Genomic DNA, 26,359 nt, shown 5'->3' on the forward strand with positions numbered 1-26,359 from the left:
GATTGATATCTGTGTTATATTTTGGATAAGTTGTTCTCTGGCAGCAGCTCTCAAGAATAGAATTAAAATTATTAAAATAGAAAGGAAGATGGGAAGTAAAGAAATGGGGAGACAGAGTAATGCAAATTCTGAGAAAATGCCTAAAAAGTACCTTTTGTATTACTTTCTACAATGTTAGGAAAATATTTTAGAGAAAGTAAATTTTAAAGCAGCTGCCAGCTCAGGAGGTGGGATAGTCCTGACTCCTTCTCTAATGTTTGTTTGCATTTTACCCAGTTGTGTGATCATTTATGAATTGTTTGAAGTTCCTCTAAGGATTTAGATCTCAGGATTCCCAATTTTCAAATTATTTCTTAGACTTTTATTCACTTCCTTTCTCCTTCCTTCTAGGCAGTAGCCCTGGTGGGAGCAGAGCTTGCTGACCAATATGGTGAAGCAGAAGAAAAGAGAAAATTCCAGGAATTGGTTATTGATGCAGAATGGGGCATCCAGCTTGGTAAAATTGGTGTAAGTTTTTACTTATTTACTTATTTTAGTTTTATTAACTAATCAGTTAATAATATCAATATAATCTGGGACATGTGAGAGTTTTTAGGCAGATTTCCCATTCAAATATAAGCAAAGTTGGGATTTTGTTTTTGATTTTTCATTCTGCTTGTCTGCATAAATAAACATCAAAAATGGAAATGCAGTAATTGAGGGGGCTGCAAAAGAAAATTTAAATTCTTGAGTATTATTTGTCACAAGGAGTAATCAGCAAATCCACTGCTTTTCCTGCTCTGAAAGTGTCTGGATTAAACTAAAAGAAGTCAAAGCCTCACCGTGTAAGGAATTGGTTTTGATGTTGTCTAAAAGCCTCTCTTGAGCAGATGAATCTGTTTTTATCTGCAGATCTCCTTTGAGACTGTGTTTAGACAGCCACCAGTGAGGAAGAAAGAGCTCATAAGAGTGCTGGTACAGAACCCAGAAGTGGACACAGCTCTCATCTTGAATTACTGCAGGTACTGATTCCATGGAATCTATCACTGTAAAAGCAACCAAATAACTCTGGCCACTGAAATCACTTTTGCTTTAAATAAATCCTAATTAATATAAAATGCAAACTCCTCTTTAAAAAAAAAATACTATTTAGAATACATTCTGCCTTGGATTAATTTGTTTCTAAGGAAAGAAGCTCCCAGAGAAAATCCCATTCTGTTCTTTCCTAGCACTTTCATGCTGGACAGTGATGCTGCACTGCAGCTCTGCATTGAAACCCTCCTGCTCCAGAATTCAAACACAAATGATGCTGAAGATGACTCTGCAGAAAGCAGTGAGAGGCAACCTCATTCCACATTACTTGCTAGAGCACTAAAAATAATCCCTCTGCTGAACAGCACCAAACACCTGGTCATGAGCCTCAGTGGAATATTGTTCAAGGTAAAAAAAAATATAAAATAAAACAAAAAAACAGCACAGCCACATCCCTGGAATCTGCATCTAATAATTGCTGCATGCCACTTGAATGACAGAGGAATAATTCCACAGAAACTGAAAAGGTTGTGTTTTTTTCACATTTTCTTAACTTGTAAATGTTAAAATTGAGTTTTTTGCTTCTCTACAAAGGAAATGACAGCCACATTTCTAATTTTCTCAAAAGAGAGGCAGGAGTCTTTTATCCCCACTTCCCTTAAAAACTGACCAGCCAGAAAATCAAAAAAGTAATTTCTAAATACACTGGAAGAGTTCTATATTAAAAATAGATGGGGGTTAAAAATTATATATTGGGGGTATTTCTGTTTGGTTGGGGTTTGATTTTGTGTTTTGGAGAGCTGGGGTTTTTTTGTGGGATGACTTTTCTGGGGTTTGTTTTATTTTGTTTCCAGCACTTATTGTTTGGTCTTTCTGCAAAACTCTGATGTCTTTTTTTAGGATTTAAGAAAGGGTTTTAGAGATTTATGTCATGATGCTTATATCAACATAACACTGAAGAAACAGTAATTGGTATTAAAATTGGGAAAACATCAACATACTTGAATGTTCTTATAAGACAAATTGTGTAAGATCTTATAAAACATGATTCTTTTGAACAGCTGGATCCTTATGACTATGAAACACTGGAAATTGTCCTGAGAGTGATCCAAAGTGCTGATGAGAAGAACACTAGCATCCAGCTGAGCCAGGTGTGTCCAGATGTGTGACCTTACAAATGGCATCTCAATCTTGCTTTATTTATTTATTAATGGAGCTATTCAGCACTGTTGAAATTAAATTAATTCTTCCATGTACACACCTTTCCCTCAGAAAACAGCCTTAAAAAATGATTTCTGGTAATTTCTCTGATTTATATTTTTTTTTTCCCCCCTAGGCTTTGAGCCTCCTCAAACACCTGAAGTCTTACACCAGGATTTCTCCTCCAGTGGACCTGGAACACCAATATGTTCTGGAGCAGATGATTCCCCTGGCTCCAGCTGCTCACACCAGGCTGCCCTTTCACCTGCTGTTCTTCAGGACTCCCCAGTGTTTCTGGAACATTATTTGTAAGTTCAGGATCTCAAATTCCCTTTCTCTGCTCTCTCTGACCTTCAAAGTGCCCCAGTTTATGTTGTATTTTAACTCTAATTCTTCATTAATGCAGTTTTCATCCCAACTGCTCCTAAAGCACTTCTTGTGCTCCCCAGTTGCTGCCCAGAGGAGCTAAGAGGATAAATACAGTGCAGGATTTGTCCTCAAATTGTTTCCTAGCACCTCCAAAATTTATCCCCATATCCCCCTTCCAGCCCAGAGGGGATAATGAGGATCAGATCCTTTCTCTCCCGTTGGAGGTCCCCATCCACCAGTAAACTCAGAGTGCTTCATTACACAGAGGGAGCTGCCAGTGGATTGTGAGACTCTCACAGGCAACTTTTCCTTTTCAGCTGCAGAGCTCAGTGAGGAAACCTTCCCAACCCTCCTGCTGATTTCCAAACTAATGAAGGTACAGTAACAGCCTGAAGGAATTCATTTCAATATTATTCCCCCACACCCCAATAAAAGAAATTTCCATTTTTCTTTTGCATGATGTTGGCCTCACTGTAGAAGCTCTGACAATTGCCATCTACTTTACACTTTTCCAGGTTTCCCTGGATACTTTCCACATGTCTGCAGTTCGACATGTCTTTGAGAAAAAACTGAAACCAAAAATATTCGAAATGCGAAGCAGCGGCTGCACCTCCATTGTTAACAAGGAAACCATGAAAACTGTGCAGGCCCTTCAGTCCTACCTGCTGGCCATTGTCAATCCAGAGTGGGCTGTGGCCATGGCTCACAAGATTGCCCAGGAATTCCCCACGGGTCAGTGGCAAAGGGGTGGGGAAGGATTGGGACAGGCAGAGCAAGGTGGGAGCAGACATTTGTTCACTGATCCTGAATAACACCCAGCAAAGCTGGAGCATGGAAATGAATTCATCTCCTGCATCCAGTTTGGAGCAATAGGTTGGACAAACCCATTTGATATCACAGCATCACCATCAAATCCTTTTCCCTCTCTTTTTGTAGAATCATAGAAAGGCTTTAAGGTCCTTCCAGCCCAAACCTGGACACCTTCCATTAAACCAGATTTCTCCATCCACGCTGGCCCTGTTTCCTGCCAGAGGTTTCTCCATGTCCACACCATCTTCAGACAAGTTTTCTACCAAGAGTCAATATTTCAGCCCAATTTAATCCCTTTCTCTGCTATTTGAATCCAAATTCATAATATCTTTTGCTCTTCAGACATAAAAGTTTTCCTAATATTTTAAATAGCTGCTAATTTTTTTTTAATTCTTCAAAATAAAATGGATGTAGTATATAGTGTAAGAAGGATTAATGAAAACTTAATTTATTTACTTCTTTCCCTTATTTTTTTTTAATCATTTAAAAGGTCCTGACCATATCCAGGCACTGAAATTCTGTCTCTACCTGGCTGAGAAGTGGCTGAAGAGCACTACAGCTAAGGTAATGGGAACTGCTTGCCAGATTGTTGTGAAGTCATTACAAAAATCACAAAATATTTATATTTGTATTTAAATTTTTGGTGTTTTAGGCAGTGATGTGTAAATTGTACCACAACCAACCCTGATATGGGAAATACTTTTGGGGAAGTGACCCCCAGAAGAATCCCCTCTGTTCTGGAACATTCTCCTGTAAAAATCAGGCTGAGTGTTCTTGGAGCTTGGACAAACAATGAGCAGTTTTAGGGAGAATAATTTGTTCCTTCTCCTGTTGGGTGCATTTTTCTTGCTGCAGGAGAATGAGGTGGAATCTGATCCAGTTTGATCAATAACATTATTAATTTTTGCTTACAGCTCCAAGACTCTTTAGCTCTCTGCAGGGTTAGATATAAAGAAAATCTGCTTTCACTTGATGCTCAGGCTTGTTTTCACATGGTTTCCTTTCACAGGGAAAGGTGAATAAGAATCTCAGCTTTGATTAAAAATCTCAGACTTCCTATGGAGCTGTTGAGGCACAAAGAACCCTAAATAGTTTTCTGTACTAAGTCCCATGATCAGAGAGAATTATGCCAAAATTAAACTGAAATTTGAGCAGCCAAAAGTTCTATTACGAATCTTTTTTTCTTCTACATTTTACCTCAAAATCTCTTTATTTTACCTACTTGTACATATTTTATTTGGCTCTTTCACAACAGCTTTGCAATTTTTTTCAATATCCCTTTCCTAGCTAGAGCAATGTGGTTAATCCTCTCTGTCTGCAGAAAAAACCCCTGTGGGTGCAGGTGTGGGGACACCTCTGAAGAGCAGACCCTGCTGTCCAGTCTGTAAAAAGATGATTTTTCTTGTGCTTTTGAGTAAAAAAGGCTTTTTAATGTAAAACTCTGGTGTTTTGCTAAAGGATGAGCCACATGGGAAAGCAGAAGTCCTCCAGAGGAATTTATACTCGCAGTATAAGAGAGCAGCAACAGAAAATGTCCTGATAACAAATAACCTGAACACTGGGGAGCATCTAAAATCCATTGGGAAACCAGCAAATCTGATTGTTTTACTGTATGAACACCACAGCATAGACCAGAGGTTCCAAAATCCAGCTGGCAGAGATTACCCAGGTGAGTTTGAGCAAAGAGAAGCCCTTTAAAAACCCAAATTCTGGTATGGAAATAACTTTTTCTTCACCTTTTCCTGTAGATATCCACATGGCAGCCAAGGAGATTGCTGAGATTAACAACTTGGACATGAACAAAATTTGTGACAAGCTGCTGGCCAAATGGCTGTGTCCAAGCACACCACCCCCAGGGGTAAGAAACTTTGGGGCTGGATTATATAAATTATAGAAAATATAATTATATAAAATATGGGCTTTTTTTCCTCCACTTGTTCAAAAAACCTGAGGTTATTCTGTACAAAGTGCCTGTAGTACTCATGATTGTATTTCAGATTTCAGTAAATCCCTAAAATGGCACAGCAATGTCTGGGGTGAGAAGGATTTGAAATGTTTTTCCTTCTCTCTGTGTAAATTCAAACCTTCCCTTTAGTGCAGCCAGCCTGAAGGGGAAAGCAGCTGTAAATACATCAGCCCCATCAAACACTGCTGTAAGCAGGGCTATGACCCAGCTATTTATCCAAACTCATCCAAATTTTCATTTCTTTTTAAAGAAAACCCAAGAAATCTTTGGAGATGTGCAGGAGGATGAAGAGCTCCGAAGGTGTGTGTGTTCTCTTACCTGTAATGTGGTGAATTATTTGTAACCCACCAGTTAAAAATGGCTTTTTCAAGAAACCTGACAGTGGGTGTGTGATTCAGAGCTCACTGTTCTTATTTTTACTTTCTGCTGACATCACTTTTGAATCATCCCATATTTATTTATACCACAAAACCCCATTGACAATAACTTACATCTGTAAGTTTTTAAGAGTAGCTTTTTGGAGGTTTTCCCCTCCTTTTTCACATCCTTGCTCTCTTTCTGACAGTGAAATATTCCCATTTAAATGACAGTTGATGTGCTGTATTTCAGTAGCTGTTCCTGCATTAAAACCAAACCCATTTTTTAGGGTGATTTACCTGCTCCAGTCTCGCCCTATGGATTACAGTTCAAGGATGCTTTTTGCAATTACAACATCTGACACATCTGTGAGTGGCTAAATTCTTGTTTTAGCTTTTTATCTCTTATTAAAATCAAAAGCTGTCTGCTTTTCTACAAGAGCTTTTGGCCTTCGGATGGTTTGTGATTTATTTGAGCTGTGTTTTCCTCCCTTCAACAACTTTTGCTTAAAACTGATTTTCATTGAATTTTGCTATTAACTCAAGAGCAGCCCTTGAACTCTGGTTTTTCTAAACCTATTGCTGATATTATCTGAAACAACTCCATGAAACATTTGCTAGAGTGTCCTTAAGCTGCTGTAAGACATTGGCTCACTTTGGGTAGAATGAAAACAGAGTGGTAAAATTGTTTCAGCAGAACCTTAACCTCCAGTTTTCCCACACCTAATTACATTTGTGCTACAATAATCACAAATATTTAGTATATAATCCAAATATTTTTGTTATAATAATGACACATATTTTTCTTGCCTGCATTAACAATCTGAAATCTAGAAAACCAGAGGGTTTTATACTCCTGGGATGATCTTTTCCAGCTGTTCAGGCAGTAGTGGTGACTTTGGGACTGTGTTTTCCCCCTCAGCCCTTTGGTGACACCCAGCTGACCTTTGCTCACAGGACCAGAGCCTTCAGGTGTTTGCTCTACCTGGCAGACACCAGCACTGTGGAATCACTCTTCAAGAAACCCATTGAGAAAGTCAAGTAAGAGGAATTTTTTACATATTAAAGGACATTTTTCAGTGTTATCCTGAACTTGGATATGTGGATTAAATTGAATTATAGACATCACTTAACTCCTGCTTTTTTTTATTTTCACAGGTATTTTCTGAAGTGCTGCATTTATCTGGCAGAGTTTGAGATCCTGAATATTCCATACACTTATGAATCATTCCACAAGAGCCCCAAGGAAGGGATGATTAAAGGGCTGTGGAAGAACCACAGTCACGAACCCAGGGTAGGATTTTTAAATCCTTTCTAAATTTTGTTACACACTCTGAATTTACACCTCTCAGCCTTTTCTAAACATTTTTCTTCAGTGTACTCTGGAAATTACAGATAAAAGCTTTACCCTTTCTACAATTAGAAAATAAAATACCACATTTAGGTGGTTTAGGTTTTGTTCCTCCCATGTGTGCAATAATTTTGGAAGTGGCTTGGAAAGGTTTGAGGATGATGAATTTCTGTTAAAATGCAGCAAATCCTTGCTCCCCTTCAGGCTGTGAGACTGGTGACAGAGCTGAGTTTGGAATACCAAGTCTATGATCCCCAGCTCTGGAATGGCCTCCTACAGAAACTCCTGGGCTTCAACATGGTAAGGAATTTTTTAAGGATAAAACTCTGCAGCAAGGGGAGAAAAAGGTTGGGTTTATCCAGTGATCTGTGAAGAACAGGATAGATACAGAAACTATAAACCATTGTTGCTCTGAGATACTGAACTGGTGATGATTTGAGGAATTTGAATTTTGATCTTAAATTGTTATACTTGGATTTTTTTAAAAGCCTTTCAGAATAAATCCTATAATAATAAATTGAAATTTTTCTTCATATTATTATCAATTTATAACATAATAGGCACATTCCTGTCTGCAAATCTACACAAACTGTGCACACATGTGTTTCCATGTGTGTACATACACACATGAGCCCTAAAATGTATTTCTGATTATGGAAATCCTGATTGCTGCCATTCAGAATCCTAATTGCCTGTGACTGTCAGACATTATGGAAAATTGCTGCAGCTGAGGAGGTAACAGATGTACCTGGCAGTGGGGTTGATAATTTAATTCACTAAACTACAAAGCAAATTTCCATAGGTGTCAAAGGAACACAGGTGCCTTGAGAAACTCTAAATTTGCATCCTGCAGGCAAAACAAGCTAAATTTGGCAATAATGTACAGTTTTCTGTAGATTACTGCCAAATCTTCAAAAACACCCAAGAATTTGAATTTTTTTCTTCCAGATTCAGTATCTAAGGAGAGTTTTGGTTGCAATTACTGGGATTCCTTCATTATGGGAGGTAAGCAAATATTGTCTGGCTCCTCATCTTTTTCTTCACCTGACAGGAATTTGGAGCATTTGTGTGTCAGCCATGAAAAGATTCTTTTTGAATTGCTATTTTTCCTATGACAGTATATCAGTAAACATTGGATAGAATATATTTATATATAAGTTTACCATATCAGTAAACACTGGACAGAATCAGTCAGAATATTCCTAAATCTTGGACTCTGAGCTAAGAAAAGCAACATTAGGGACTAAATCAGGATAAATAAAAAGGAGCATTGACAGGTTTTCTCCAGGTGCAGGGGGTCAGGGTGTCTGTGTTTATTACACATTTGGTTACCCCTGGTTTTGGCTGTAACTCAAAAATAAACTTTGTTGCCCTCAGATTCCCAGCTTCAGCCGGGCCTGGCGCAGTGTGGTCCTGTCCCCCTTCCTCACAGGTAGGGCTGCACTCCCTGCCCTGCTCCTGGAGTAACCTGCTTGTAGATTTACTCCCCCTTGTTCTGTTTCTCTCTCTCTCAGCCTCGTGCCCACCGAGTCCCAGGCAGCTGCAGGAGTGCAGGAAGGGCTTTGTGCTCCTGCTCAGGTGAGGCCCCAGCCCTGCCCCTGAGCTTTCTGTGCATGAGGCAGACCTGCACTGCCTTTGCAGTGTGAACAGCTCATTCTTTCCTTATTTCAGTACCTCAATACTCTGACTTGCTCTAAACACCCACCTGTGCTCAGGGAGCCCGACTTGAACCAAAGTTAGTTGGGAAATAAATTAGGTTTTGGTTGGGAAGGACCCTGAAGGTTATCTGGAGAGGGATCCTACACTGCTGTGCACACACATCTGTGCCAAAGCTCTGCTCTGGGCAGGTGGGCACCAACTGCCCTCACAATGGGCTGCTTAAAAGAGAAACTGGAGGTGAGATTTGGGGTTTTGGAAAATCCTCATGGGTTTGTATTCAGTGAAACTTCAATTTGCTTGGCCACTTCTGGCATTAATGTGAGGCAGAAATGTGTATCCTACCTGACTCCCAAATCTCAGGCCAGGTTTGCTGACAACTCTGAGCAAAACTGCCCTGAGATCTTCCTCCTGATCCCCTCCAGGTGTCCTGTCCTGGCTGACCTGGATATTGTTGGAATTGCTAAACAATACACCCAGCTGGACCTGCCAGCTTTTGCCCTGGGCTGCCTCTTGGTCACTCCTCACTCTGAGAAGAGAGAGCAGCAAATTCAGGTAAATCTGAAGTTTTGTGTCCTCTCTCTGCAAGGGAAATATCCTAAAGCAGTTCCTGCTCACCAGAGCAGTCAGAGGGGAATTCCAGTTAACTTCAACACATCCCTGCTGATAAATGCTCAACATCTGCCACCCTCAAAGGCTTCTGAAGGGATCATGTGAACACTTCCTCCTTTTTCTTTAAAAACTTCAGTCATCCCCAGTGGCTTTGTCATCTGACTCTGCCTTTAGGGAATTTGAGGATGTTTTATGAGATCCCACCCATTAAGCACATGGGAAAAAAACCAAAAAAAAAAAAAAAACCAGTAAAACCCAAGCCAGACCAGATAGTAATAAAAGCACTGAATCCAGCTTTGGAAGGGTGTTGAGTTGAAAGCCCCTGACTTCCAAGGAAGATGTTTGATGTGCACCAGCTCTGATAGAAACCTTCTGCCTTACAGCCATGTCCTCACCATCCATGAACCCTGACATTTTCCCTGCTCCTCTCATTTGTTTCCATTCATTTCTGCTCTGCATTGTTCTCCCAGATGAAGCATTAGAGGCTGTTCCCATATTTGCCACCAGCAAACTGGGACCAGTAAAGGCACCTGAAATTCTTTCACTTCCAATCATTAAAGTTCCTCTCAGAAAGGTTTCCCCAAATCACAGCTGCAGTGTAAGACACAACCTGCTGGCAATGAGTCAAACAATCCTCTGACAGCTACAGCAAAACACCATTTGAGAGAGTTCAAAGCAACACTTTCAGTCCAAGCACACAGATCCTGGCTTGGTAATTCTGTATTTGCACATAAAATTTCAAAAGAATTCTGAACAAATCAAATATTTCTTCTGAAGGGAGTGTTCCTGCTTTAATCAATCACAGAATAATAATGTTTTGTAACTTATTTTCACAAGGGTTTGTTATCAACCTGTAAGAAAGAAACTGTGCTGCAGCAATTGGATGAACACATGGACACTGGAGAACTGGTAGCATTTGCTTCCCAGGTGAATAAACCAAATTTACTTCACTTTCCTTTGACTTGGAGGTTTTTTTGATAGAAAAGTGTTCACAGAACCTTCTCTCTCCTCTGATCTTGACCAGCCTTACTTGACTTTGAAGGCTCAAAAAATGTAAAATACTTGTAAAATGTATTTTTATTTATGTTGTTCAGCTGAGAAACTTCTTGTGCATACCCAGTGCCACATTCTGGGCTATCCCTGTTTGGAGGGCAGCAGAACCACCTTGTTTTTCCTGAATAAATATTTGAGGCTAAAAGGCCAAAGGGTTCAGGAAACTGCACTTTTGCTTTGCCTTGAGCTGCCTCCTCATGGCCAAGTTTAACTCACTTCCCTCTCTGAATCTGGGATCAGTTTCCATAAAATCTGCCATTTCACAGCACTTAGTAAAATGTAAAAACCCCCCTATTCTCTATAGAGTCCAATATGAAAACTATGAGCTCTTTCCATTCAAAAGTAAAATCTCATTTGTCTAAAATATTAACACTTCTCATTACTAACACTTAAATCCACAGATCAGCTCTTTGGTTTTGGACAGTATCATCAATGAGAAGCTCTATGAACAGTTCTGGAAAACCAAATATTATCCACTGCTAAAGCAACACCTGATAAACACACACAGAATAAAAGAGCTGGTGGATTATTTTGCCAAAAACAACTGGTAAGTTAATAAATTGTAAAAAAACAGCTGTAACTGGTAGAAATTGCAGGAATTAAATCTCAGCTTTATTTCATTTTCCTTTGTTTGAAGTCATGAAGGCTTTTTAATGCTTAGTCCCCAAGGATATTTAAGTGTTGCTAAGTTAATAAAGAAATAAACTTCACCTCACTAGGACAGAGTTTTACAGCCATTCAAGACCAAGTAACAGATTGTTAAGCCTGGACTAGCAGCAGATCAAATGCACTAAAACAGAAGCAACCAGAGTGAAATAATCAAAACCTTGACCTTACCTTTAGGTGAATGCAGCTCAGGCATCACAGAGTCACAACTTCAGCAATAAAAAAACACTCAGAAAAAATAAATGAGCTGCCTGTACTGAAGGCTTGCTTTCAGGAACTAAAAGCCCTTTTTGTGCTCCACTTAAATCACAGAGGGGCTGGGCTGGGCCCCACTCACCTGGGGACTCAGAGCACCTGAGGAGCACCTGAGGCTCCTCTCACACCTGGGCACACTCAGAGCCAGCCCTGGCACTGCAGGGCACTGATCCCACACTCAAACAGGGACAGGAACCAAGAAACATTGAAATTCTGTATTTATGGATTTTATTAACAGCCCCAAGGAAAAGCCAGGCTTGTTTTCTGTGCTGGGAAATGACAGGGCCCATCTGACTTCAAGCTATGGGATCATACTTTGGTTTTTTGCTTCTGTTGTAAAAATTTTTGGCTTTTTAGAGAGTTTAATTTGACAAAGTTGATCCAATTTTGCCTCTTACAGCCTTGATGATGCAACAGCCCTGATTCAAGAGTATCAAAAGAAATGTGGAAACCCTGCTGTGGCAGATGTCCCAGCATCTCATCTTCTACAGGTAAAACAAACCATCTCTGTTCCTCAGGCAGTATTTTCTCCTTTTTCTCTAAAGATTTGCACCCAACTTCTTGCAAAAATACTTTTTAGCTGATCTACTTTAGTAACATATACTGTATATAATGAAATATCCCTTCATTAATTCAAATAATTCATTTTACCTGAACCACACCTGTGTCCTGGATCCCATCCCATTTTCCTAAGCCCTGTTAATGTTGTTCTTTGACCTTCCAGATGTACCTGAATGCATCAGAGGGGTCCTGTGTCCTGGAAGTGCCATAAATTGGGTTGAGATTTCCCCTTTTCCCTCCTCCCTGTCCTGCAGGAGGTTGGGCTGTGCATTCACAACACCAGACCAAAACCCCAAAGCTTTAACCAGGAGCATCCACAACCTCTCCACATTTTCCAGCTGTTCTAGGCTGCCTCTCCTCCATTCTCCACCCCACACAAACAGTTCAGACTCAGCAGAATTTCCTGTTTGGAGTCATCAGTTCTTACTCAGCACTTTAACTTTGGGAAGGAGTGAAGTTTATTTCCTTTCTGCATTTCCCCATGTTGTCCTGCTGTCAGGACCTCTCTGAGATGTCACCCACAGCAACAGAACTTTGTCATCACTGTGATGAACTTTTCTAAAACTGCAGGGGCTGTGGTTCATGTAAAATACTTTGTGGACAAATTTTAAGTGTAACTTTACAAACTTATGTGTCAATTTTGGCCTTATAATCAAAACAAATAAGCTTGTGTGTCAATTTTAGCCTTACAATGTAAATTAAAAAGAAATAAACTTATGCATCTATTTGGCCCCTAACAATATTCTATAAAGCTCTTACTTATGAGTTTGTCAATAAATTGATGTTCCAGTCAATGGAATTCCCTGAATTTCACATGCCAAGGTTTTCTTTTCAACTTTGCTCTGACTGCATGAAGTGCAATTAGCCAGAGGTTTTTGAGACACCAGCCTGAAATGTCTTTTTGTCCAGGGCAAAGCAGATTTATTTGGAATAGAAATGAGTTACTCAGCTCATGACACAGAAAGAAGGGTGATGGAAAAATCACTGATGGAAAAATCATAATCCAAAGGCCAAGGAAACTGCCCCATCCTAAACATTCTGCTGGGGGAGGCAAAGATAAAAATCTGTTTTGTTGGAAAGTTACAGCAGTTGTGAGAAAGGGGAGCTGTTAAATCCATTCAGGTCCCTGCAGCTGTGGGAACAGAGCAGCCACAGGGTGCTGCTCCTGGAACAACCCAGATTTATCCTCAGCAGCTTTAAGAGTCACATGGAATTCCACAGAGATGGAATTCCATCACTGACAGCTCTGTGCATGGAGCAAAGAGCAAAACAAAAAGAAATGGGGTGTCAGATGTGAGCACAAATAAAGGAAAACCTCTCCTCACTGGTTATGGATTGAAGGAGATCACTCAGGGAAGCACAGGGAGAGCTGAAAGTGCTCAGATCAGAGAAAGACTCAAACTCTACTGAAATCACAAGGTAATTGTAATCCTTCCAGAGTCTATCAAACCATTTTAGTCCTTGAGCTTAGCTGAGAATGTTAAATTGAGACAATTAAATAGAAACTGGATTCTGGAGCAAACCCAGCCTGGTCCCAGAGCCCTCAATCTCTGTTCCAGCCCTGTCCCAGCATCCCTTGGAAGGGGAAGCCCAAACCACCACAAGTCCTGCATTCCTCACCAACAACACTTACCAGGCTCAGCTTTTCTATGAAGTGCAGTTTATTACATTAAGGAACAGTATTCAGACAGTTATCTTCATGGAATATTTTACAAATCATACAGAGAAAAGCAAACACAAGGTTGTTTAAATTCATGACAAGAAGTTACATTTTTGAGCTGTTAGAGACAGTGCAGGGCTGTAAACGAGCAAGCAAGTTTGGAACTTGCAGTTCAGAAGGAGATGGTAAAAATGCCAGACAAGCAAAAACATTTTTTAGGATTTCTTGTACTCAATTCTTTCTACCTTCACATCATCTCCAATTAGTTGATAGACATATGTAACTACTGTAGAAGCCTGGATGTCCATCAGCACAAATGAAGGAATGATGTTGCTGGAAAGAGAGGAAACAATTCACAGTGATTGTGTGTCTAAAACCCCCTTAGTGTTTTAGCACTATTCAGCAGAAACCACTTCAAGAAAAATGGGAATTCATTCTGTAAGTACTGCACAGAGATCTGAGGCTTTGAGCATTTCATGTTTCAGTCCAGATGAGCAAGTACAGCTGTGTAAGTTATAATAGCTATCCTCTCCCTGACATTTAAATCAGAAATATTAACCCTCAGGAGTTTGTAGTTCAGTTTTTTACAAAAAAAAACCCAAAAACAACAAACCAAAAAAATGCCCCAAATATTCACTTACTTCTCTAAGGCATGGTAGGCTCCTGTAGCTGATCCTGGGTTGATATAGAATTTATTTTCATGTTCAAATGCCTCAAATTTGTGTGTGTGCCCTGAAATGAGGATGTCCACATCGAACTGCCTCTGGAGCAGGGCCAGGCTGGCCATGTCACCCCAGGGGATCACCTGATGGCCATGAATCAGCCCAATCTTGAACTGTCCAACAGTCACAACCTTCTGCTCAGGATAATTCAGGTTCTAAAAATAAAGAGAATAAACCAAACCCAGATTAGAGAGATTTCTATTTAAATCCAACCCTATTGCACCACCCAGAAGGGGAGAGCTCAGGAACTCACTCCATCATTTTTACTTGAATGAACTCCAAATGTAAAAACCTTAAAGGACACCCCAAAACGCAGCCATTACCTCATCAAAGTCCCCTCTGACAACATGGACATCCCCAGCCAGGGTCTTGAGGTAGTCATAGGTGTCCTTGGTGCAGAGGTTCCCCGTGCACAGGATGTGCTGGATCTTGCCAGGCACCAGCAGCTTCTTGAACTTGGCCGGGAGGCTGTTACAGCGATGGGGGATGTGCAGGTCACCCAGCACCAGCACCAACTGCAGAGGGGACACAGAGGGGACACAGGGACAGAGAGACACAGGGACAGAGAGAGGGGACACAGAGGGGACACAGGGACAGAGAGAGGGGACACAGAGGGGACACAGGGACAGAGGAGACACAGGGACAGAGGGGACACAGGGACAGAGAGACACAGGGACAGAGGGGACACAGGGACAGAGAGAGGGGACACAGGGACAGAGAGAGAGAGGGGACACAGAGGGGACACAGGGACAGAGGGGACAGAGAGGGGACACGGGGACAGAGAGAGGGGACACAGAGGGGACACAGGGACAGAGAGGGGACACAGGGACAGAGAGAGAGGGGACACAGGGACACAGAGGGGACAGAGAGGGGACACAGGGACAGAGGGGACAGAGAGGGGACACAGGGACAGAGAGAGAGGGGACACAGGGACACAGAGGGGACAGAGAGAGGGGACACAGGGACAGAAAGAGAGAGAGGGGACACAGAGAGAGGGGGGACACACAGGGACACAGAGAGAGGACACACAGGGACAGAGAGGGGACACAGGGAGAGAGAGAGGGGGGACACACAGGGACAGAGAGAGGGGACACAGAGAGGGGACACACAGGGAGAGAAAGGGGACAGACAGGGACAGAGAGAGTGGGGACACACAGGGACAGAGAGAGAGAAGGGACACAAGAGGGGACACAGGGACAGACAGGGAGAGGGGGGGGGGACACACAGGGAGAGAGGGGACACAGGAACAGAGAGGGGGGACACACAGGGACAGAGAGGGGGGACACACAGGGAGAGAGGGGGGACACAGGGACAGAGAGGGGGGACACACAGGGAGAGAGAGGGGACACAGGGACAGAGAGGGGGGACACACAGGGCTTAGGGCACAGCCAGCACTGCAGTGTCCCCTGCAGTGTCCCCAGCCTGGCACTTGGACCCAAAGCTGCTGCAGTGAGGATGGGATGGGGATGGGATTTTGCTCCACCAGGGGCTTTGCCAGGCCATGAGCAGAGGGGGCTTTACAACCAGAATTATTTATTTGTGGTTTGTTGCTGAAGGCCAACACTGCAATAGTTGCACTGTTCACACTTTGCTGTTGCATTACCTGATGTATTTTACACAAATTTGGGAGCTGCAATAAACCATCCCTGTTTAAACTGTTTTTTCTCTCTCAGACCTGGCTAAACTGCAGCCACTTCTCTTAAAAAAAATCTCTTCATCCAAATTTCTTTCCCCTTACTAAAAAAAAAAAAAAAAAAAAAAAAAAGAAACCAACCCCAAAATATTTTTAAAAAGCAGCAAATTTGCAGCAAGTGTTAAAAGCTGGCCAGAAGAGGAAGCATGTTCAGAGTCCTCATGGTAGAAACCACTGAAAAACTGAATAAGACTAAAAAAAACCCAACAAAATAGAAACAGGCACTGCAGAGAGGCCAATCCAGGCCACTGCCACCACCTCTATATATTTACAGTTTCAGATGCCAGAATAAAAATGTAGTGAAGGGCTTCAAAATCAAGGACTGAGATGATGCAGGGCCATGGCTTTAAATCTGCAAATAAAGCAATAATGCAAGCAACACAGGGCAAATTAATTGTGCAAAAAGGGCATGAGAAGCTTTGTAAAGCAGGGAATGTTATGGCACTGCTCTGGGCAAACCCTGGGTCTGGAGACACTCAAGGAATGGCTCCAAATTAAAGAGATTTTTATCTTTCCCTTCAGGTTAGTGAGGCAGTTCCTAAAGGACACCCTCAAATGTGTTTGTAAAGGACACAGCCCAGATTTATTTCTAGAAATAAATATAACTAGGCTAGGAAATTGTATTTTTAAAGATTTTTTCCCTCATGGGTTTTTAGGCCATGAGGCTAACAGTCCTCAAGAAGGCAGAGGGAGCTTGGGGGGTATTTTTGACTGATTTTGGGGTTTTTTTTAGATTAAGAACATCTCAGTGCCACCATCAAACCCATCTGGAGACAGATGGTTGATGGTATTGGTAATGCAATACAAAAGCTTTTTAATCAATGAGTGACCAATACAAAATAAAACCAAGAGGGGAAAAAATTACATTTTTGATGGTCTTTGATGAGTAACAAGTGGGTAACAGTGATTTGGATTAATAAGTGACAATAGATAGATTGATTACTGCTGCCTGAGGGATTTCAGTGTGCAGTACCAGTTCTGTATTTGATGTTTAATAAAATTAATAAAATTATCCTGCCACTCACACCCCACGGAGCCTGCAGGGTGTGCTCTCAGCACAGACTGATGCCAGCCCCACACTTGCCCAAAATCCCCATTTCAGCTCCCATTCATCGCAGTAGCCAAACAGCACTGCAGGGTTTAATCACCACACGTATTTAGAGCTTAAAGCAGCGGAGAAAAATTACAAAAAACCTGAATTTTGGGTGTGATCTGGTTGGCCAGAAGCCCCTAACTTGATGGGAGCCAGCTGCCAGTGGCTCGGAGGAACACGAGGAGCCTTTCCCTTGCCGGGGTGTTTTAGGAGAGCCAAGGAGTGACTTACTCTGTGCCCAGCCTGGTGGGAATGGAGGAGTTGATTGCAGGGCATGAGAAACAGGGCGGAACATGATCAATGTTAAACGAGAGAAGCAACAGAAGAGAAAACACAGCCAAATGAACGGGCAAATCATAATTAATGAATTGTCGATGTTATGAAAGAAGCGTTAAATAATTTTAAAAAACAATGCGATTACGATGAGATTAATATAAATTATAAAAGGAGCTCCTGCAGTCACGGCCCGGCCCTCACCCCCCCTGGGGGCCTCGCCTCAGCTGGGGCCGCCCTCCCGCCCGCTCTCCCGCAGCCCGCGGGGGTCGGGCCCGGCTGCTGTGGCCGTGCCGGGGGTCCCGGTGTGCCCGGGGGTCCCGGGGGGTCCCGGGGCGGTCCCGGGGTCCCCCCGCTCTCACCATCGCGCCCGCTCCGCTCCGGCCCTCCCGGAACCGCCCGGCGCCGCCCCCGCTACGGCGCCTGCGAAGAGACAACAGAGCGCCGAGCGCGGCCGTGCCGCGTTCCGCCGGCTGGGGTTTTACACAGGTGAAACGAGAGCTGTGCCCAAAACGAGCCGGTAATGACGAGGGAGGGACAAACACTGATTATTTATTTATTTATTTATTTATTTATTTATTTATTTATTTATTTATTTATTTATTTATTTATTTCAGAGCTGCGCAAGCCTGGGCGCTCCGTGGTCTTCCACAAACCAAGAACCCCACTACCAATTCTTTTTACTATTTATGCATTTTAGGAAACAAAAAGATTGATGTTCATTGGCTACAAGATACATAGTTACATTTTTAATTAGCATTCTATTGTTAATGATTCCCTTGCTTCCCATGCTCAGCTCTTCTTTTGGGTCAGGGGCGTTTCCCGGCTCTGTCCCTGAGCTGGTGCTGCTGAGGGCAGCCCCGATCTCCGCTCTGGGGCAGGGGCAGCAGCCGGGGAGCGGCTGGAGCTGTGTCAGGGGGGTTCAGGTTGGATATCAGTGAAAGGTTCTCCCTCAGGAGGTGCTGGGCACTGCCCAGGGAATGGGCACGGCCTGGGGGCTGCCAGAGCTCCAGGAGAGGCTGGACGATGCTCTCAGAAACGCACAGGGTGGGATTGTCGGGTGTCTGTGCAGGGCCAGGGGTTGGGCTGAAGATATCTGCGGGTAACTCGTGACAATCCCTAATTCCACAATTCCACAATTCCACAATATCCAGGTTCCACATCCGAGGCTCCGCGCCGCGCGCGCCCCGCCCTCACGGCGCTTCCCGCCCTCTGCGGCCGTGAGGGGAGTGGGGGGGCGGCCGTGAGGGGAGGGAGGGGCGGCCGTGAGGGGAGGGAGGGGCGGCCATGAAGTGCGTGATCGGGGGGGCGCAGCTCCGAGGTACCGGGGCCCGGGAGCCCGGCACACGGGGCAATCGGAACGCGGCACCCCCGGCACTGCCCTGAGCGGAACACGAGCCCCGGGAGCGGGGCGGGGGATCCGCCTCTCCCTCATCGCGGCGGGGTCGGGCGCTGTGCTGGGGCCTGTTCGGATGGGCAGGGTTTGGGGACAGCCAGGGGGACCCGCCAGGCCTGGCTCCGTGTCCCCTGTGCACCTCCAGGACACAGCTCCGCTCCGTTCTGTGGGAAAAGCTGCTCCGCCGCTGCCGCAGGGCCTCTGCTGGGCTCCGCTGTGTTCTCAGGATTCCATCTCTCCACACGTCCCTTTGCTTCTCAGGCTTTCCCCCTGCTAAATGTCATTTCTAGCCCCGGTGGAGTTTTGTCTGTTTGACCTAATTTGTGGTAATTCCAGGCACTGCAAAGGAACGTCCAAGGTGCCTCATCAGAGGCAGCGTTCCAAAACATTGAGGGTTTGGATAATTAAAATTTTAATTAAGCAGAAAAAAATAACAGTTTCCACCACCCATTTTCTTTCAAATGTATAAGAAATTTGTAATGCTTCCTCTTGGAGTATTCAGGAGAAAGTGTAGTGCCACCTTTTAATCTTTTTCTTTTAATTTGGAATGCGTATTGCAGTGTTTTCTTTCCCTGGCAGTGTTTGGAAGAGCAATACATGCCATAGCACGGATTAGTGATGAATTTTGGTTTGACCCCCTAGAAAAAGGTGTAAGTGAATTTTATTTCTTCTAAATTAAAAGTCTTTATTATAAGCCCAATATTTATCCAATTGGATATTGTGTTTTTCCACAGGTACCTTTCAGTCCATCACATTCTCAGCTCCCTCCGCTTTCATTATGGACACATGCCATGTTTTCTGTGATTTTAATTATTGTGGAAGATTTTGTTCCTACTCTGCCCTAAGATCCTTTGATTTTTTGCTGTCCAGGACATCTGGATTAATGCCAGGGGGTTCAGTTCTGTTGTCACAGGTCACAAGGTTTGGATTTTGTACCACACAGGAGCTGCCTCTGAAAACAACATGTTTTGTACTGTTGTGACTCAACAGGAAGAACACATCCATTAATGCTTCTGATTAATCAAACACCATTTCCAGCAGAATTAGTGATTTCTCCAGAGGTTCCTTAGGTAAAAGTGATCAGCTCTCCTTGGCTCACTGGGAGGATGGAAAATCACAAGTGGAGATATTTGGTTTTATACCTGGGGGATTTTTGAGGTGTCTTTGCTCATCTGTATAGATCATGTCCCTCAAATGCCCCAAACACAAGCTGAGCTCTGGGTCTTTGGGTAACTCAATTATTTTTATTTAAAAAAAAATTAAATAAAATAAAAATACATATTTTAAGTTTGTAAAAATAATTTTGAGATGTAAATTTCCAAGTTTTGGCACTGAAGCTCAGAGGAGGCTCTTTTTAAAATGTTCAAGTTTTGAGTTAATACATTATTTCACTTCTGTTCCCTCAGTGGTTGGAGTCAGTGATGTTGGAGTTCTTTTCCAGCCCTAATGACTCTGTGATTCCATTTCCAGCCCTAATGACTCTGTGATTCCATTTCCAGCTTGCCCTAAGATCAGTGAATTCCTCGAGGTCAGCATATGCCTGTGTGTTCTTCTCATCCATGTTTTTCCAGCATTACTGCTGGACAGCTGGGACCCAGCCCTGTCAGAAGGAGAAGCAACTGTCCCTCCCCTGTAAATTGATAATTAAGGTACATTTTAGTGAGTTGTTACACACAGCAGCAAATTAACCCAATTTCAGAGTGAGGATCAGCCTGGGCTCTCCCAGTGTCCCCAGAGCAGTTTGGGGAAGCCTTTAGAGCAGCAGTCTGAGATAAACCAGGGTACAAAGCCAGGGAAATTCTATTTCTTGCAAAGCTGTTCAGAGGGTAACCTCTGCACTGATTTCATTTTTGTTTTTCAGTCAGTTCTGCCTGTGTTTAGATGTGTCAATGTGCTGGAGAGGAATGTGGAGAAATGCAGCATCTGCAGCAGCCCCAGTGAGCAGCACATCACCTTCCAGCTGCTCTGCAGGCACGGTGAGCTCACACAGACCACAATTAATGCCACCATCATCATCATCATCATCACAGCTCTGCCCCCCTCAGCCCAGCAGCACTGGGGGTGTTCTGAGCCTTTGCAGAATTCCTGGATAATCCTCATCTCCCCCCAGGGCTGTGCTGTGCTGCAGGCAGGGTTTGTGTGTCTGATCCAGTGGGGTCACTGCTATGGGTAATGCACTGAATGGTGTGTGCAGAGAGCTGAGCCCCTCAGCACATCCTTGCCCAGAGATCTGCAGGGTTTGAGTTCTGCATTCCCCTCCCATTTCTGTTATTTTACCAGGTAATTACTGGGGCCGTTTCCCACCCTGCATTTGTTGGTTTATTTCTGGTGCATCCTTTAAAAACTCAGATTCTGTCCAGGCACAACTAATGGGATGGAGGGAGTGTAGGATGGCAGGTGGATTCTTTCCTGTTTGTGGTGAGTTATTTCCATACAGCTGGGCTAAGTCACTTGGTTACTTCCTCTATTGAACAATTAATATTAAAAAAAAAAAAAAACCAAAACTAAAATTACAGCCAAGCACTGATTTTTGTTTTTTGTTCATTTCCTTCATACTCAGGTGTTGTAAAAACCTACAACCTGACATTTCAGGAGTGTGATCCCTTGCAGGCTGTTTTTGCAAAGCACATGTGTCCAAACATTCTTAAAGTCCACTCCAGGTAACAAACACAGAAATATTTTTTTGAGTTTTAATTTCTAATATAACAAATGCTAAAAAGTCATAGATAGAATGATTTCAGTGTTGAATGACATTTTACAGGCTGCTGGCTGATGTGATGATCCACTTCCCAAGCAGTCAGGAAGAAATAACCCTGTCAGTAACTCCAATGAAAGTTTGTTTCAAGAGTTACACTGAGGAAGACACTGGTAAGGAAATTCAAAATGTGAACCAATACTTGGGATTTTAACTTTTTGTTTTTTTGAGGTGAACTCCAGGGATAATAACTGTCACGACATAAATGTGGGATGAGTTTTATGGCTGAATGACATTTTAAACAGAACATTATAGAGAGAGATTTTAAGTCATGCTGCCACCCTCTGGTTTTAATAAATTAAATCAATTTAAATAAATTGAAACATCTTCCTGGTGTCAGTGGCAGATCTCAGACTGAGCAGCCAATTGAAATAAATTATGCCACTTGCTGTAGGCTTTGAAAGAGGTAATTACTGTGCTGCAAGAGCAGCAGCCTGGCAACTGCCAGGAAAAAGGGGATAATTTCATGTTTTAAAAAGAACTATTTAAATCTGAATACCACAATTATAGAATTGATATCATTAGAGAGGATATTTCAGTCTGAGGACAGCACAGAGTGTCAGCAAGCCCTGCACTTTCTGCCATGGTCACATCTCCAGGAGGGGGAGAAGGAGATTCTTGGGGGGTGACTCCAATTTTGAAGATGAAATTGTGGTTTGGAAGTAGAGGTTCTTGTGTGTCATGTAATAAAGAGATGATTTTCATGTTTGTGACCAAAGCTGGGGGAATGACCTGGGAAGAGCTCAGGGCTGGGAACAGGCTGAGAGAAGGATCAAGGGGCAGGAACTGGCTGGGGTGAAACAGGGCAAATAAAGAAATTGCATTTTGAATGACACATCTGGTGATTTTAGAAACATTCACTTACCAGGACTATTGTAAGAAATGAAGTGAAGAAATGGTACAAGTGTGGAGAGATCCCAAGAGCCCAGGGAGGGAAGGGAGGGAGGGCAGTGAGAGTGCTGAGAATCTCCCTGGCTGCAGCACCTGTGTGCCCTGTGAGTCCCTGGCTGCCATGGCCTGGGGGTTCCACAGCAATCAAAGCCCGGCCACAGGCACAGGGAGCCTGATTGAACTCTGGGAGATAAAACAGAGAAGGGGAAGAGTGGGAACAGCCTGGAGCACTTCCTGCTGTGGGATTTCTCTGAGCTCTCTGGGACTGCCACATGCCAGGAATTTGCCCCTCTCACTTTCTCCTCACACACCCAGGAGTCACCTCATGGTAACAAAAACCTGAATACCTGAAAGTGAACAGCCAATTTCCTGCTGCCACTTTCCTGTGTCAGGAAAAGATTGTGATTTAAAACAAAGAGCCTCTGTCCCCCTCCATTGTGCTCTGGTGATTGTCAGTAATTTTGATTATGCTGGGCTTTGGGCTTCCCATCCATGCAACAATAGCAGCTGGGAATGCTGTTTGTGATGGGTGCCTGTGGAAGGAGCAGGTCTGCAGGAACAGCAGCAGGTGTTAGCTTAGCTCACACAGAGAACATGGAGCAGGTTCTGTTAAAATCCATTCAAATCTATCCAGTGTACTGCAAATAAATTGAGGATTTAACTTAATTCTAATATGCATATAAGCTAAACATTTATTGATGTTAGCCAGTATAAAAACACAATTATTTGTTCAAACATTGCTTATGTAAAACCTCAGGGTCACAATCACAGCTTTGTTGAGTTCAAACTTCACTGCTGTGAGTGCCTGACTTTGTTGTTATCTCAAACAGACTTTTCAAGGACAATGCTTACTGAGATACAGCTCAGTCCAGAGGAATTTGACTACTTTCAAGTTGGAGTAGATTCTGAAGTGACATTTTGCCTTAAAGAACTGAGGGTAAAGTAAGAATTTCTCTAGGAAGAAAACCCATTTCTCATTAATTTGCCTGACTGGACCCACAGGACATGGGATGGTCCCTGTGGAATGGCCCTGGGCTGTGCCCCACCAGCCCTGACTGCAGCAGGGTTTCACCACCTGGGTGAGGATCAGCTTTAAACCCCAAGGTTCTTTGAAAGGCAAACAAAACTGAAACAGAGATGAGGTTTCTGTGCTGGGCAAAGCATCGTGACCAGGGGAGTTCTCCATGCAGAACCTCCTGTGGCACAGCTCTGGCAGGGAAGGACAGAAACCATTCTTAGAAGCAGCAGCATTTTCCCTCTTTTTGCCAGTAAACAGCAGCTGGGATAAACTTCCATTCCAGTATCAGGGTTCTGGTTTAACTTTCCCTTCACCCCACCCTTCTCTGCAGGGGCTGCTGGCATTCTCTGAAGCCACGAGCGTCCCCGTGTCCGTGCACTTCGACAGGAGCGGCAGGTACTGCCCTGCTGGGCCCTGCAGGCACCAGGGAGCACTGAACTCACACACCTCAAACCCAGAGCCATTCCTGACCTGCACTCCAGTTTGTAATTCCATATAAACACTGAACTGCAGGTTCATCTCAAACCCAGAGCCATTCCTGACCTGCACTCCAGTTTGTAATTCCATAGAAACACTGAACTGCAGCTCCTCAAACATCTCAAACCCAGAGCTATTCCTGACCTGCACTCCAGAGTTTGTAATTCCACATAAACACTGAACTGCAGGTTCATCTCAAACCCAGAGCCATTCCTGACCTGCACTCCAGTTTGTAATTCCATATAAACACTGAACTGCAGCTCCTCAAACATCTCAAACCCAGAGCCATTCCTGACCTGCACTCCAGTTTTTAACTCCATATAAACACTGAACTGCAGCTCCTCAAACATCTCAAACCCAGAGCTATTCCTAACCTGCACTCCAGAGTTTGTAATTCCATATAAACATTGAACTGCAGCTCCTCAAACATCTCAAACCCAGAGCCATTCCTGACCTCCACTCCAGTTTGTAATTCCATTTAAACACTGAACTGCAGGTTCATCTCAAACCCAGAGCCATTCCTGACCTGCACTCCAGAGTTTGTAATTCCATATAAACACTGAACCCAGGCATGGGCACTGCCAAGGCAGCTGTGCTGACTGAGGAGCTCCTGTGTATAAATTACCTGGACACCTGAGGCTCCCAGTCCCCTGCAGGCAATGATTTATTTATTTAGCACCTTAAAGAAACAAAACATTTTCTGAATAAATATAATTTTAATAATTACATATTTAATGCTATCATTTGACTCTGACACTGCACAGCATTTGCTGATTGGAGCAGTGAGATCTGTTCCAGGAGCCCCTCTCATTCCTCAGCAGCAAACACAGGAGATTTTCAGCTTTTGAATTCCATGGGTGGAATCAGTATCTGTAATTCCCTGTGCTGTTTGCTCTCACTCCTTGTGTTCAGACCCATTGCTTTCAGCATTGAGGACCTGCTGCTGGAGGCCAGCTTTATCCTGGCTACCCTGTGTGAGGCTGAGGGGATGGCAGCTTCCCCAGAGCCTGCCTGCTGCCCACGGCCCCGGGACAGGTAACGGGGGCTGAGGGGGCACGTGGCCTTAAGGGGGAGAAAAACTCAGCTTTTCATAGGAAAACTGAACTGCAGGGTTCAGGAACATCTCAGCAGCACTAAGGGGGTGCAGAGAGAACATTCTGTACAAGCTGCTGCTTTCTCATCTCCTCAGGGTCTGGGTGCAGCAGGAGGGAACCTGCTGAGAATCCCCTCTAAAGCTGTAATCTTCCCCCAAACAGAAAACCAGGATATTCCAGTTAACACAAAGCCAGCTCTAACCTGCTCTACTCTGTCCAATCCAGCTCAAGGACTGGCATGGATAAATCTGACCAGAGCTCCATGGATGGAGCCAGCAATGCAGTCACAGCCACTTCCAAAAAGCCACAGCAGAAGGGAAACACTCCAAGCACGGACCCTGCAAAACCCCCAAGTGCTCTGGCAAAACAAGAGGTAAAAAACACTCCCAGAGGCAGCGAGAGGGATGAGCCAGGCAGAGCAGGAGCAGGAGAGGCCACAGAGGCTCCTCAGGCCAAGGTGAGGGAACTCCCCACAGTGCCAGCACTGCAACCCCACAGCTGCTGCTGGGCTGAGCACCCCAAGTGCACTGGGGGGCTTCAGTGGGATCAGCGTCACAGCAGCACAGCTGGAAAACCCCGGCACAGCTGGAAACACTCCTGTGGGGCAGGGGGCTTTCACTGGGAAATGCTGCTGGCTCAGAAAGATCTTAGAGTGGCAAAAGCTTCACAAATAATTAATGCCCAAATTCTGTATCACAGAATTCTTACCTGTACAAATATTGCATTTTCCAGTTCCACTCCTTGTTCTTCGGAGCTGTCTCTTACAAGGACAAGGCCATTGGTGACACCTTCCAGAGTCTGGTGACAGCCAGTGACACTGAGGAGGAGCTGGGTGCCCTGCAGAGCTCCCCAGTTCTGTAGTGCAGGGCCTGGGGTGCAAGGACAGACAGAGGGAAGGGCAGGCCCAGCCTTTGTCACTGGTGCTGTGACCCAGCAGCACAGAACGTTCTGGAACTCTCAGTGCTCTTGTAATGGCACAAATTCAGGTCACGACTGACTCTGTTGAGGGTTGTGTGTTGTGCAGGAACTGCTGGGGGCTCTGCCCTCAGAGCACTCTCACTGGATCCAAGCTCTGTTACCACATCAGGCACGTGAAGCTGCTGTTCTGGTTAAGGTTCTCTAGAACCAGCCTTTAACTGCAAAAGCAAAGTTGTCACAGGACTGCATTTAAAAAATAAAGGTTTGTGTTTGAGACTTGCATTATTTTTTTCTTTCCCTGTATCTCTCCCAGCACACGTCAGGGGCAGTGCAGCGTTTCCAAAGTCACACTGAACACAACACTGAAATTCCCAGTCAATGACAGGATCCTTATCTGTCTGCCAGGCTGCTGCAGGAGGCGTTGGGTGTCACCCAGGTGTGGCTGAGAGCAGGGCAGGGAGGTCACAGTGACAGCCCAGCCCCCCAGCCTGGCTGTGCCTCTG

The 26,359-nt window shown here is 43.9% G+C and overlaps 3 protein-coding genes across 3 annotated transcripts in view; 2 read left to right on the forward strand and 1 right to left on the reverse strand.

Annotated features, from left to right (window-relative positions):
* The window catches only part of KNTC1 (kinetochore associated 1), a 32,133-nt gene extending 20,025 nt beyond the window's left edge, over positions 1–12,108 (forward strand). Inside the window, exons 41-63 of the mRNA XM_058037051.1 lie at positions 391–507; positions 892–1,001; positions 1,209–1,419; positions 2,073–2,162; positions 2,348–2,519; positions 2,898–2,956; positions 3,096–3,312; positions 3,881–3,954; positions 4,849–5,059; positions 5,139–5,248; positions 5,607–5,656; positions 6,003–6,081; positions 6,635–6,753; positions 6,871–7,006; positions 7,268–7,363; positions 8,012–8,068; positions 8,441–8,495; positions 8,578–8,641; positions 9,145–9,274; positions 10,169–10,258; positions 10,786–10,931; positions 11,706–11,796; positions 12,030–12,108. Of these exons, the coding sequence (XP_057893034.1) occupies positions 391–507; positions 892–1,001; positions 1,209–1,419; positions 2,073–2,162; positions 2,348–2,519; positions 2,898–2,956; positions 3,096–3,312; positions 3,881–3,954; positions 4,849–5,059; positions 5,139–5,248; positions 5,607–5,656; positions 6,003–6,081; positions 6,635–6,753; positions 6,871–7,006; positions 7,268–7,363; positions 8,012–8,068; positions 8,441–8,495; positions 8,578–8,641; positions 9,145–9,274; positions 10,169–10,258; positions 10,786–10,931; positions 11,706–11,796; positions 12,030–12,077 (2,532 nt within the window). The 3' untranslated portion in view covers positions 12,078–12,108. The remainder of the gene's footprint in view (positions 1–390; positions 508–891; positions 1,002–1,208; positions 1,420–2,072; positions 2,163–2,347; positions 2,520–2,897; positions 2,957–3,095; positions 3,313–3,880; positions 3,955–4,848; positions 5,060–5,138; positions 5,249–5,606; positions 5,657–6,002; positions 6,082–6,634; positions 6,754–6,870; positions 7,007–7,267; positions 7,364–8,011; positions 8,069–8,440; positions 8,496–8,577; positions 8,642–9,144; positions 9,275–10,168; positions 10,259–10,785; positions 10,932–11,705; positions 11,797–12,029) is intronic.
* A 1,401-nt stretch (positions 12,109–13,509) lies between these two features.
* On the reverse strand, positions 13,510–17,717 carry VPS29 (VPS29 retromer complex component). Its single transcript, XM_058036932.1, has 4 exons — positions 17,670–17,717; positions 14,572–14,763; positions 14,168–14,403; positions 13,510–13,859 (listed from the first exon to the last, which is right to left on the reverse strand). Exons 1-4 carry the CDS (start codon positions 17,670–17,672, stop codon positions 13,742–13,744), a joined length of 549 nt encoding a protein of 182 aa, XP_057892915.1. The 5' UTR covers positions 17,673–17,717; the 3' UTR covers positions 13,510–13,741.
* An 877-nt stretch (positions 17,718–18,594) lies between these two features.
* RAD9B (RAD9 checkpoint clamp component B) lies at positions 18,595–26,088 on the forward strand. The gene is given in 12 exon segments (XM_058036993.1): positions 18,595–18,628; positions 19,283–19,353; positions 20,203–20,352; positions 20,565–20,679; positions 21,264–21,363; positions 21,465–21,571; positions 23,180–23,286; positions 23,699–23,763; positions 24,757–24,879; positions 25,164–25,486; positions 25,489–25,571; positions 25,573–26,088. Coding segments are annotated over 12 exon segments (1,449 nt in total). The 3' UTR covers positions 25,744–26,088.
* Positions 26,089–26,359: the final 271 nt, after the last annotated feature.

This window comes from Melospiza georgiana, chromosome 18, assembly GCF_028018845.1.
Source record: "Melospiza georgiana isolate bMelGeo1 chromosome 18, bMelGeo1.pri, whole genome shotgun sequence".
Classification (NCBI taxonomy): domain Eukaryota; kingdom Metazoa; phylum Chordata; class Aves; order Passeriformes; family Passerellidae; genus Melospiza; species Melospiza georgiana.

Bases quoted from the DNA above. Each gene is read 5' to 3' on its own strand.
- VPS29 (XM_058036932.1), bottom strand. The intron at 14,404-14,571 runs GTAATGGCTGCG...CTTTATTTTTAG, and splicing joins TCAGAGGGGACTTTGATGAG to AACCTGAATTATCCTGAGCA. The intron at 13,860-14,167 runs GTAAGTGAATAT...CTCTCTTTCCAG, and splicing joins GCCTACCATGCCTTAGAGAA to CAACATCATTCCTTCATTTG.